General features: G+C 44.7%; 1 protein-coding gene across 1 annotated transcript in view; it reads right to left on the bottom strand.

Annotated features, from left to right (window-relative positions):
• OTOA (otoancorin) overlaps positions 1-12515 on the bottom strand; it is a 71146-nt gene that overhangs the window by 36166 nt on the left and 22465 nt on the right. The window contains exons 9-13 of the mRNA XM_004268569.3: positions 11244-11347; positions 7015-7115; positions 5068-5207; positions 2451-2574; positions 142-357 (exon numbers count right to left, since the gene is read on the bottom strand). Coding sequence (XP_004268617.1) covers positions 142-357; positions 2451-2574; positions 5068-5207; positions 7015-7115; positions 11244-11347 — 685 coding nt within the window. The remainder of the gene's footprint in view (positions 1-141; positions 358-2450; positions 2575-5067; positions 5208-7014; positions 7116-11243; positions 11348-12515) is intronic.

Genomic DNA, 12515 nt, shown 5'->3' with positions numbered 1-12515 from the left:
CTAATAAGTGGCAGACCAAGGATTCGAACCCAGGTAGTCCCCCTTGGCACCATCTTCTTACTGACTGGCTGCCCCTGTTGTGTGTGTATAACTGGCCCTTGGGTCTCAGGGCATTAAAATAGAGTTCAAGCTCCAACTGACCTTCTCATGGGCCAGGTATTTGGCAGACAAGATGATGACCTGGCTCTTGGCCCAGCCCGAGACCTGGTTGAGGGTCGAGATGGCGCCGTGCACAGCCTCAGGGCAGAGGGATTCCAGCTGACTGTGGGTCAAGCCCACGACTGCATCCGACAAAGAGCCCAGGGTCTCGTTGAGGGTCTGGTTCTCTGTGGCAATTTCCAGGAGGTTGGCTTTGAGCTAGAAGGGGAGCAAGCTGGGATGAGGGTCGATAGCAAGCAAGATGGTGGTTCCTTCTGACTACACCCCGGGATGCACCCTCGACCCACCCTGCCCTGTCAAAAGGGGAGGGGCTCCTGCTAAGCCCAGACCGTGAGTCGCCCCACTGAGAACACCACCTCCTCTGGCCTTGACTTTCGTATGCTATAAATTCACTTTATGCTTCATTTAAATATTAATTTGTTATTAAATCAACCTTAAAGCGTGGCAGAAGGAAATTTTGTTCACTTCACCTGTAACTCAGCCACACTCCCGTAGCAACTATTTTATTTTTATGACCTTGAACTCTATATCCTGTCTATATGATTGCTTTTCTTTCATGAAATAGCTGGGAGGGGGGGTTCATAATAATATATAATCTATGTAAAAATAATTCTCAACAGTAACAAGAAAGTGAAAGTCTCCTGAAAATCTTACCTCAAAAAAAATTACTATGATTAGCAATTGGGTGTATATGTTTCCAAAACTTCTTATGCCTTTATAAATAAACTGTGGCATGTAGTCTTTACATAGTTGTAACATGAACACAAGTGCAATCTTCTGCTCTATATTTTTCATTTAAAATTATGTGTTACAGGTTTTCATATTTCTGTGATCCCCTTCATTATTTTTTGTAACATGCCTGTCTAGTTATAGTCAAGTGTGCTTCCCAACTGCTTCCAGTACAGAAGGTGATAAACTCATCTATTGCAACGTGACCTCTGTACAAAAAAATGAGAACGGTTCACGTTTTAACACCTGAACTTGCATAAACCATATCTTCATGTCAGACGAATGTACGCAAGTGTTCTAGATGGCCACTTGGGGGCAGCAGAGTAAAGTGAAAGAAACAGCTGTCACAGTTCCTGGCTTTCTCCAAATTCAGCAGCTCCCCTTCCCTAAAGCTGGCTCCCACATCTGCAAAAGGCCTAAAGCAGTGGTTCTCAAAGTGTGGTCCTTGACCAGTAGTATCAGCATCACCTGGGAAGTTGGTAGAAATGCAGGTTCTCAGGCTCCGCCCCAGACCTCCTGAATCAGAGGCTCTGGATGTGGGTATGTTTTCAAGCTGTTTTTAACAAGCCCTCCAGGTGATTCTGATGCGTCCTCAGGTTTGAGTACTGACCTAGATGATCCAAAGGGTTTTCTCATATCTCATTGTATCTGACTTTGTTCTTGGTCACAGCTACCCCTGTGACCTTAAAGTACATTTATTTTCTTATTTTTGCTCAAGCTTGCTTGGGAAGGCTGCTCTTCCTGGAAAACAAAAATATGCACTGACCAAGACAATGCCTACTATGTAAAGTGCCAAATGGGACCGAGGGTCTTGTGATGTGTGAGAAACTGCTGTGGAATTATTGACGATGTTATCAAACTTTCTTGAATACTGCTCTCATGTCATCTTTTCAGTTAAAACAATGAGAAAGGCAAAAACAAGTGAGAGAAGCCGGGCAGAATTAAGACTGTAAGGGAAGAAAGGAGAGAGAGATGGAGTGAGGACGGAAACGAGACAGTTCCCATGTGCCTATTGGTCCAAAACCTTGGTCTAGGAACTCAGCAAATACATTCTATTCCAGTGCTCTCCACCCTGGCTGCATCTGAGGCCACAGGCCAGACCAATGACACAAGAATCTCTGGGGGGTAGAGCCTGGGGGAGGGGCGTGCCACTAACACAGAACCAGGTTCGAGAACCACTGCTGTATCTCCTTGCTATGCCACTCATGGTCACCAGCCCAGCAGATTCAGCATCGCCTGGAAGCTTGTTAGAAACGCGGAGTCTCGGGCCCCACCCAGGCCTTAAATCTGCGTTTAAGATCCCCAAGCAACCTTATGCACATTTAAGTTTGAAGTGGCTGCTCTGATTGAATTTTGATCTATTCAAGCTTTTCCTACCGTTTTTTGTGGTTTCTTCCCATTTTAAGCTCATCCCAGTGTTTGAGATACCACCTGCGAGGCTGGACCTAGATCTTGATAAACCCTACGTGTTTTCTCTCAAAGGCCAGGCAAGACTGTTCTTCCCATTTCTCTGGCTAGTGAAACTGAGGCTGAGGCTCCAGGGCCCTGTGGCCCTTCTGCACCTTCTGAACACCAGCCTGGAAGCCCCGCAGGTGGCTGCACTTGATCATCTGGTGAAGGAGGACTTGGGCCACAGCGGCGTCCAGCAGCTCCAGGTCATCGTAGAAACAAACCAGCAGCCCCAGCCTGTGTGAGAAGACAAGGGATGCTGGTGGAGGGCGCAGAGCTGGGGGCCACAGCCGCAGCCCCACCCCAGTTAGAACCGAGAGGTCACGATCATAGCAGCTGCCACGTACCAGGTACTGTGCTGAGCCCTTTACCTGGATTATCTCATCACAGCCCTGCAGGGTAGGTGCTCTCATTAGCCCCATTTCACAGAAGGGTCAACTGAGACTCAGAGAGATCAAGTGACTTGCCCAAGGCAAGTAGTGGTGCAGGGCCTTAAATCTAGATCCAACCAACTCTGCCATCTCTCCTCCTGAGGCAATAAAGGGCACAAGGAAAGCATGTGCTCAATTAGCCACAGAAAAACCCCGATTTTCCACTCAGAGATAAGGGGTTTGTCCACCCTGAGGGATTCTCTGAGGCAGAGGTTTATTTCCAACCAACATCACCAGATGATGATGACTTCAAAAGGGAAAAAACACAAAAGGCACTTTGTTATAAAGCAGAAACACACCACTGTAGAACAATTATACTCCAATAAAGATGTTTAAAAAAACTTTTTAATAAATAAACTTCTTAATGAAAAAAATCTATTGAATTGAATAATTTAATCTTTAAAAAAAAACACAACAGGCAGAACAACGTAGGAGCAGAGATGGAATTTGAATCCTGGTCTCACGGGGAGCACTGTATCTAGTGGTTAAGAACATAGCTTCAGGCCAACTGGAGTCTGAAGCCCAGCTCTACGAGCCATCTGACCTGTAGCAAGTTGCTTAACTTCTCTGAAAGTCTGCAGCACATGGTTGTGCAGTGCATACTCTGTGCTACTGTACAGGGTAGCCCTGCCTCTCTAAGCTTTTAATGGGGAGGTTTCCTTAAATATGATGAATGAAGGAATGAGGAATACTGTGAGAGGTAAATGAGAAAAGGCATACCAACTAATTAGCATACTTCCTGGTGGATACTAAGCACTTCATCAGTGGATGCTCTTAGCATCAGTATGAAATCTACTTAACTTAGCATGGCTGGACCACCTGGTCGATCACGATCAGACACTGACACTCTCAGACATGTCCACCAGAAAGCAACCAGGCCAGGGAAAGGATCTGAGAGTGTGTCTGATGAAAAAAGAAGACTCAGAAGAAGTGAAGACTGAATATTAATAACCATGTTAAGGATAACTAATATTTCCTGACCACTTACTATTCGCAGATGTTCTTTCTTTTTAACATCTTTATTGGTGTAAAATTGCTTTACAATGGTATGTTAATTTCTGCTGTATAACAAAGTGAATCAGCTATAACATATACATATATCCCCGTATTGTGCAGATGTTCTTAATCTTTACAAGGGTCTTAATGAGGTAGGCAGCTTAGTAGCTCCCATTTTACAGATGGGAAAATGGAGGCACAGAAAGGCACAGTAACATGGCCAAGATCACACAACTTGTAAGTGGCAGAGCCAGGATTAAACCCAGGAAGTCTGGTTCCGGGTCCCATATTCTTAATAGCTAAGCTATTTTTGGTGTAACTATAAAAAAAAAATGGGAGCCATGCTAATGGTGAAAATTACTAAGGATGAGGCAAGACGGTGAAAGAGATTTTTGTTTGTTTCTTTGTTTTTGCGGTACGCGGGCCTCTCACTGTTGTGGCCTCTCCCGCTGCAGAGCACAGGCTCCGGACGCACAGGCTCAGCGGCCATGGCTCACGGGCCCAGCCGCTCCACGGCATGTGGGATCTTCCCGGACCGGGTCACGAACCCGTGTGCCCTGCATCGGCAGGCGGACTCTCAACGACTGCGCCACCAGGGAAGCCCCGGTGTAAGAGTTTTATATGAGAACATTCTCTGCAAGTGATTTGAAAAATGTAAGGTCATGTGGTAATGTCAGAGAAAGCACTGTGACAGTAAGGCCCTGGGAGATGGAGAGAAGATGGGTGAACAGTGCCCATCAGCCCTCCCCACTGCACACCCCCCCCAACATTCAAACCCTTTCTGGGGTCACCAGGTGTGCAGCTCCTGGCCCTCCCCTGCTGGAAATGGTTCTGGGGGATCATGTTACAATCACTAAATTCTAGAGCTGATCTCATCCCAGGGCTCCCCACCTGAGAGTCTGGATAACAAGGGGTTCACAGATATGGGAACCCATGAGCTATTTCCAATACTCAACCCAACCTCTTGGAAATTACACATTTACCTTGGAATGGATGGAGTACTAGTTAAAATGTTCCATTTTCGTGCCCAGAGCTGGAATCTTAGCGCTTGATAAGGTTGTATAAAATGTCTGGCACATAGGAGATGCTTAAAAGCATTTGTTTTCTTCCCCGCTTCACAACCTCTTGAAAGGGGTCTCTTTGGGGAAACACCTCCCTCACATGCACAAAGACATGGAACTCTCCAAAGACATGGACCAGCCACCTCCCTTTCCTCCCCGGGTCTTTTGCTGCTCAGAGGAAGCTGATGCTTAGATGGCATCTTGGGAAACAGCTCCAAGGGCCCAACGCCCACGCCCCTTGCCTGTGGATGGTAGAGGTATTCCTCACATCAAAGTTGGAGGAGCTGATTCTCTCCAGAAATGCCTGGGCCAGTTCAGGTGTGATGTCATAAACCGTGTCCAGCTGCTTGGTGGCGTTGTCATAGCTGATAAACAGCCCAATCTGGTGGACAAGGACAGGAAGATCAGTGTGGAGAGATGAAGTGGGCCCGTGCAGCCCCGCCCTGCTGGTCTGTGCTGTGCCCTACTCTTGGCACTTGGAGGTGCCCATGTCTCATTTTCATTGATTTCTCTTTTTCCCCATAATAGTTTATTACAAGACATTGAATACAGTTCCCTGTGCTATACAGTAGGACCTTGTGGTTTATCTATTTTATATATAGTAACTTGTATCTGCTAATCCCAAACTCCTAATTTATGCCTCCCACCCCCCTCCCCTTTGGTAACCATAGGTGTCATTGATTTCTTAATGGTCTGTAACTGCTGCTTTAGTTTCCTCTTCAATCCAACTGTTATTTAGGAAAGTTTTTTGTTTGTTTTTACTATCTGAGCAGTTGAACTTTTTTAAAGCTAATATTAGCACATTTATTTCTAGATTTGCTTTATTGAGGTCAGAGAATATGGTCCATAAATTGTTTGTTTTGGGGAATCGGAATTTTTTTAATAGATGGGTCAGTTTATAAATGACCCTCAGGTGATAAAAAAGAGTGTGTTCTCTTTGTAAGATACAAAGTTGAATATATGTATATAATATATATGTAAATGTATGTTTACGTAATATATAACACACTTATATAATGCAAATATATATCATATATTCAACTTTAGTAAATATGCTATTCAGATTCTTTCTATTCTTGTTCACTTTTTTGCATTGAAGTCTGCAATATTTCAACGCATGGTTATTCTGCGCTTAAAGGTCTCAAAAAGTTTTCTCTCCCTCAAGAATTGTACTCTTCGTCCATATGAAATTCCCTCGTAGCATTGGCACTCTGTGGCTTCACCTCCCTTCTCTACATTTTTAGAAGATGAAGAAATGGTGCAAATGGCATCTGAATCTCAGAAATTCCCCGCTAGGGGCCCAGTTTCCTAAGAATTTAACCTCTATCGACTTCCTGAAATTCACTCAACTTCTTTTGGAGAGGAAAATGGAATTTTATAACTGGGAATTATAAAATTGAGAGACATTTGAAATATTTCCAGCCTCCCAGGTAAAAAGAGAAACCTCGTTCTGCCTCTGGTTTCACAACAACCAGATATTGTTGGGTCAATCGGTCCTTGAACAAGCCAGTCATTTGATGGGAACACTTCTCTCACCGGCCAGTAGAAAGTTAGGGCGCACAGGATAAAAACTGGTGGCAAGCCCCACACTGCTTACGAATGCCTCCCTGCTGGCAGCGTTCTTTGGAGGCTGCATTCTAAAATCATGCTACCCCAGGGATTTTAGTGTCATCGAGCCAACATCAGAAGGAGAAAGACACCTGACGGGTGAGTTAAGTAACCTCGAATATGTGTATTTCTCCACTGTAAACTCTAGAGTTAAAATCCAATCATCACACGTGCTGAAGTAGCTATTAATCCACATCGCTTTTCATTTGCGTTCGTGCTTCCAAGGACCGGAAACTCTACAGTTATCGTCCTTGGCCTTTCTTGAGTACAAAAATACCCTTAAATGATTTTTGGTACGTAGCCAACATTTATAGGTCATGTTTTTTCACATCAGAGCTATCTTAACAGTCCACAATCCTTTTTCTTTTCTTAGCTTTTCTACACTAGAACACAATCCAATGACTGACTGCTGGAGGTCTTATTCCAGGAATTTCCTTTAGATGCTCAAGTTATGTTGAGCTGAGGTGGGTGTTCATTTCCCAGGGCACCTTGACTAGCTGGCTAAACGTGAGAGGTTTAGAATACACCTTACCCCAGAAGTATTAGTGATGGGAACATGGAAATGAACTTTTCCAACTTACTTCTATAGGACTAATATTCATAATTTCTTCAAAGGATAGGTGAACCATATATCTGCCCAAAATCCATAAGTTTTCTGCACTGACCCATGAAACAGAGTCATCTGCAAAAAATAAATAAGTGGACAAATAAGTAAAAATTAATAAAAGGCTGTGCACTGGTATATGATAGTCAAAAGATCTTTGATGTCAGGACTCCTCTCTGCATTTATTAATTCATTCCACAACCATCTTTTGAGAGCCCCCTACTTATGAGATGCTACACTACACACAGGCAATGACAGACATCCACCACTTCGTTACTCAATAGAGCGGCAGCCTCAGTATCACCTGGGAACTTGTTAGAAATGCAGATTATTTTTTTAATACTTAAGACCACAAAATACAGTTTTATTTTTAGTTAGTTACTAACTTGAAATATATTTGACTCTTTTATTACTACCAGTAACAATCCTTATCTTCCTTATTATCACCATGTACATGAGCCAAACCTTCCTCATATGCACCCCACATGGTCTCCAAATCTTTACTCTCTTGGGCCCTTCTCATCAGCTAGAATGCCTTTCCCCTAACTCTTCAGCTTCCAAGTGTTTCCTTTCTTAAAGCCTTCTCTCATCTCCTCAGCCAGCAGCAGTGTTCTCCCTTCTCTCAATTCCCAGAGGACTCTATAATTCCGTTCAGGCATTTGAAATTCCCCATCAGCAAATGTCAGTGGGGCTTTAAGAACAATCGTGGCCAGGATCCAACTTCAAGTTTCAGTGAACTAGAATTGGCTGCCATTGCCCCTAATCCTCCAGTGAAAGATTTACACAGAACACCATTGCGTTGGTAGCATTTTGGGGAAATGGAAAAAGCAGGAGCCGTTATAGGGTGCAGTGAATCAGTCACTAAGAGCTGCTGCAGCAGGCCGTGGGCAATGGCTGAGGCCCAGAGGAGACAGTGAAGTCAGCTGGTGCCTGGGCCAAGTCACAGGGACAAGAGGCTGCCCTCCCCCAGCCCAGGAATCAGAGCTGTTGTGGTGCGCACAGGTAAACACCTGTGATCCTCTCGATGGGGACTCTGCACACTTGACTTGGTTATTAGAAGAAAGGATGGCCCTGGAAGGCTAGAGAATTCTGTGGGGAAACCACTAAATTCACCAAGAACCAAGCTGAGTTGTTCATTTCTAATTAATTTTTTTTTTTTTTTTGGCTGCGTTGGGTTTCGTTGCCACACACAAGCTTTCTCTAGTTGCGGCGAGCGGGGGCTACTCTTTGTTGCGGTGCACAGGCTTCTCATTGCGGTGGCTTCTCTTGTTGCAGAGTACAGGCTCTAGGCGCATGGGCTTCAGTAGTTGTGGCTCATGGGCTCAGTAGTTGCAGCACGCGGGCTCAGTAGCTCCGCGGCACGTGGGATCTTCCCGGACCAGGGCTCGAACCCGTGTCCCCTGCATTGGCAGGCGGATTCTCACCCACTGTGCCACCAGGGAAGTCCCTCTAATTAATTATTAAGCATGAACTGTATTTCTGCAGGCCAATGATCCCCAAACTTGGGATAGTTTTGACACCCAAAGTATTTCCAGTTACCTCAAGGAACTTCATGAAAAAAAAAGTTTAAAGTCCAAATAGAATTCATTTCAATTCACTTAGCTTAATAATGAAACGTATCATAGAGGAATTTGTCTGTCTCCAACTAAATTCCTGCAACAAGGACTTAAGGGAAGTCTAGAGTCTGGAGGGTGAGTTGAGTGAATTTCTCAGGGTCACTTAGTGTGAGATTCAGTTTTTTGGAGGCTACCACAATGCATCGGGCAGAGGGAATTCTGCTGCACATGGAAGACATTTATTCCGTTGTTTAACGCTTCTTACATACAAACTTCAGAGCTGAATTCCAGGAAAAGGATTGATTGGCACTCCCTACACTTCACCGCCACCAGCTTTCTCTGTTTCCCACACACACGCAGCTCATTCCCACCGCGGAGGCTTTGTATTTGCTGCTTCCCCTGCCTGGAATGCTCTTCCTCCAGAGCCTCGCATGTCTGATCCCATTTCTCATTTTGGTCTCAATCCAAAAGTCACCTGCCCAGAGAGCTCTGCTCTGCCTCCTTAGCCAGCAGTCAGAAACTACAGCCCGTGGACCAAACCCAGCCCACCTTCGAGCTTGGTTTTTACATTTTTAAAAAATATTTATTTGGCCGTGCCGGGTCTTAGTTACGGTTCGTGGGCTCCTTAGTTGAGGCTTGCCAGCTCCTCAGTTGCAGCATTCAAACTCCTAGCTGCGGCATGCATGTGGGATCCAGTTCCCCGATCAGGGATCGAACCCGGGCCCCCTGCATTGGGAGCGCGGAGTCCCAACCACTGCGCCACCAGGGAAGTTCCCGGTTTTTACATTTTTCAATGATTGAGGGAAAATCAAAAGAAGACGAATATTTTCTGACACATGAAAATCACATGAAATTCAAATGTCAGTGTCCATAAATAAGGTTCTCTTGGGACACAGCCAAGCCTATTTATCTGCTGTCTAGAGCTGCTTTTGTGCTACAACATCAGCGTCGGATAGTTGAGACAGAGACTGTAGGGCCACAAAGCCTATAAATTTACTCTGGCCCTTTACAGAAAACACTTGCCAAGCCCTGTTCTAGACTAAAGCAGTCACCCTTTCCATGGCATTGATCCCTTTTATTTTCTGCAGAGCAGTTACCGGTATTTGTGTCCTCTCTCTCTATCTCTCTTTATTTACTTGCTTACAAGTTTTCTCCACCTACTCTCCCACAATAAAATTATAGCTCCATGAGAACAAAGACTTAGTCTTCTTTTCCTTTGTATCTCCAGTGGCTGACACATAGTAGGCTCTTTTTAGGTGTTTAAAAAGTTTATTGTCTTTACATCACTAACATTAAAGATTCAACAAGTTGAAGCTACCTGTGAAATTGTTTGCGTTATTAACCTACATAGCCATTCTCTCTCCTTTTTTTTCAATTGCAGTAAAATACACGTAACATAAAATTTACGATCTTAACTACTTTTTTTTTTTTTTTTTTTTTTTTTACGATACGCGGGCCTCTCACAGTTGTGGCCTCTCCCGTTGCGGAGCACAGGCTCCGGACGCGCAGGCTCAGTGGCCATGGCTCACAGGCCCAGCCGCTCCGCGGCACGTGGGACCCTCCCGGACCGGGGCACAAACCTGCGTCCCCTGCATCGGCAGGCGGACTCTCAACCACTGCGCCACCAGGGAAGCCCCTTAACTACTTTTAAGTATACAGTTCGGTGGCATTAAGTACATTCACTTTGCTATGCAACCAGCACCACCATCCATTTCCAGAGCTTTTTCAGCTTGCAAAACTGGAATTCTGTACTCATTAAATAGTAATTCCCCACTCCTTCCTCCCTCTGGCCCCTGGCAACCACCCCTTTACTTTCGGTCTCTATGAATTTCACTGGTCTAGAAAATAGTGGGTTTTTAACGAACATCTGCCAAATAAACTACTCCTGACCTATTGCTGCTTCGGTTGCAGGAAGCTTAGCACTAAATTCCTGTGCTTTATTGCCTATATTTTCCTTTAAAAAAACTATTTTGGGCTTCCCTGGTAGCGCAGTGGTTGAGAGTCCGCCTGCCGATGCAGGGGACACGGGTTCGTGCCCCGGTCCGGGAAGATCCCACATGCCGCGGAGCGGCTGGGCCCGTGAGCCATGGCCGCTGAGCCTGCACGTCTGGAGCCTGGGCTCCGCAACGGGAGAGGCCACAGCAGTGAGAGGCCCGCGTACCGCAAAACAAAAAAAACCTATTTTGTCCCACTTTGATACAGATTTTTAACACAGATTTTGAACTTGTAACCTGATTCTAAAAGTTTTCATTGAGGGACTTCCCTGGCGGTCCAGTGGTTAAGACTCCTCGCTTCCACTACAGGGTTCGATCCCTGGGCACTAAGATCCCACATGCTGCGCAGTACAGCAAGTTTTCATGGAATCTAAGGTGCCAGCATTATTTACGTTCCACTAAGAAGCTAAACTTGGACACGGTGTTGATTATAAGATACAGATGATGCTGACTTCAAGACTTCAGCGTGTGAAAAATGCACTGATGAAATGGGGTATGTGGTTTTTCCATAAACCACATCAAACACTTTTTGGAAGCTGAGGGAGCTAAAAATCTTAAGTGGCAATGAAATCAAATCCCTACCTTCAGAGATGAAGCGTCACTTTTAAGGATGGACTCCCCCTAAAAAGTGTTCCCACCTCAAAGCCTGGGCTCACCAGTGCCATTGGAAGATGTCTGCAAAATCCCAGTCATCCAGGAGTAGACAGCCCTCTGGGAATGGGCCGAGGTTTGGTCGTAGAGATCTTTGAACACCACAGACCTACATGACATACACATAGGTGTCAATTAAGGAACAAATATGAAGGCCTTCAGGCAGGGTCCAAACAACAAAAGTATGCAAAGCTATCTTTGGTTAAAAGCCCTTCCCACTCCCTTGCTACAGATGTAGCGATTTTCCTGTTTCTCCTCTTCCCATCACAGTTAAATACCTTCCAAAGACTGTTCATCACTTCCTCACCACCAGGTCCTTTTTTTTTTTGTAACAGTTTTATTCAGATATAACTTATACCTTACAAAGTATACAACTCAGTGGTTTTCAGTATATTCAGACTTGTACAACCGTCACCACAATCAATTTTAGAACCCTTTAAAGTACCTCAAAAAGAAACCTCCTACCTTTTAGCTATCACCCCAGAACTGCTAGTCATCCCAGCTCCTAGAAACCACTAATCTACTTTCTATCTGTATAGATTTACGTCTTCTGGATATTTCCGATAAATGCAATCATATAATATGTCACTTTTGTATCTGGCCTCTTTCACTTGGCATGATGACTTCAAGGTTCATGCATGTTGGAACATGCATCAGTAATTCATTTTTTTATGGCCAAATTCTGTTCCGTTGTACAAATATACCACATTTTGTTTATCTGTTCATCCGTTGATGGACACGGGTTGTTTCCCCCTTTTTGTTTATTATAAATAATGCTGCTGTAAACATTCATGTGTGTTTGTGTGACACATTTCATTTTTCTTGGGAATAGACCCAGGAGCGGAGTTGCTGGGTTAGATGGCAACTCTATGCTTAACCTTTTGAGGAACTCCAGACTATTTTCCAAAGTAGCCGTACCACTTCACTTTCTCACCAACAGTGTCTGAGGGTTCTGATTTCTCCACGTCATTGTCAACACTTGTTATTATCTGACATTTTGATTACAGATATCCTGATGGGCGTAAAGTGTCTTGGTCACTTTTTAAGACACTGACATCTGGTTTCTTCATCAACACACCACTCCTTGTGGACCAAGTCCTGAATGAGCTCCTTGTCACCATACCCAGCAGTCCCACTTGGTCCAAATATGACTTGACCGTTCACAGCATTTGGCACTGATCACCCCTCCAGTTCATACCTGCAAAATAGCTGAGTCTACTCATCCTGGAAGACTTCCCTCACCTCCACCCACCACCACTGAAAATCAATTCACCAAA

The sequence above is a fragment of the Orcinus orca genome, chromosome 16 (genome assembly GCF_937001465.1).
Source record: "Orcinus orca chromosome 16, mOrcOrc1.1, whole genome shotgun sequence".
Classification (NCBI taxonomy): Eukaryota; Metazoa; Chordata; class Mammalia; order Artiodactyla; family Delphinidae; genus Orcinus; species Orcinus orca.
Note: the sequence above shows the minus strand (reverse complement) of the source record. Positions and strands in the feature narration are given on the sequence as shown.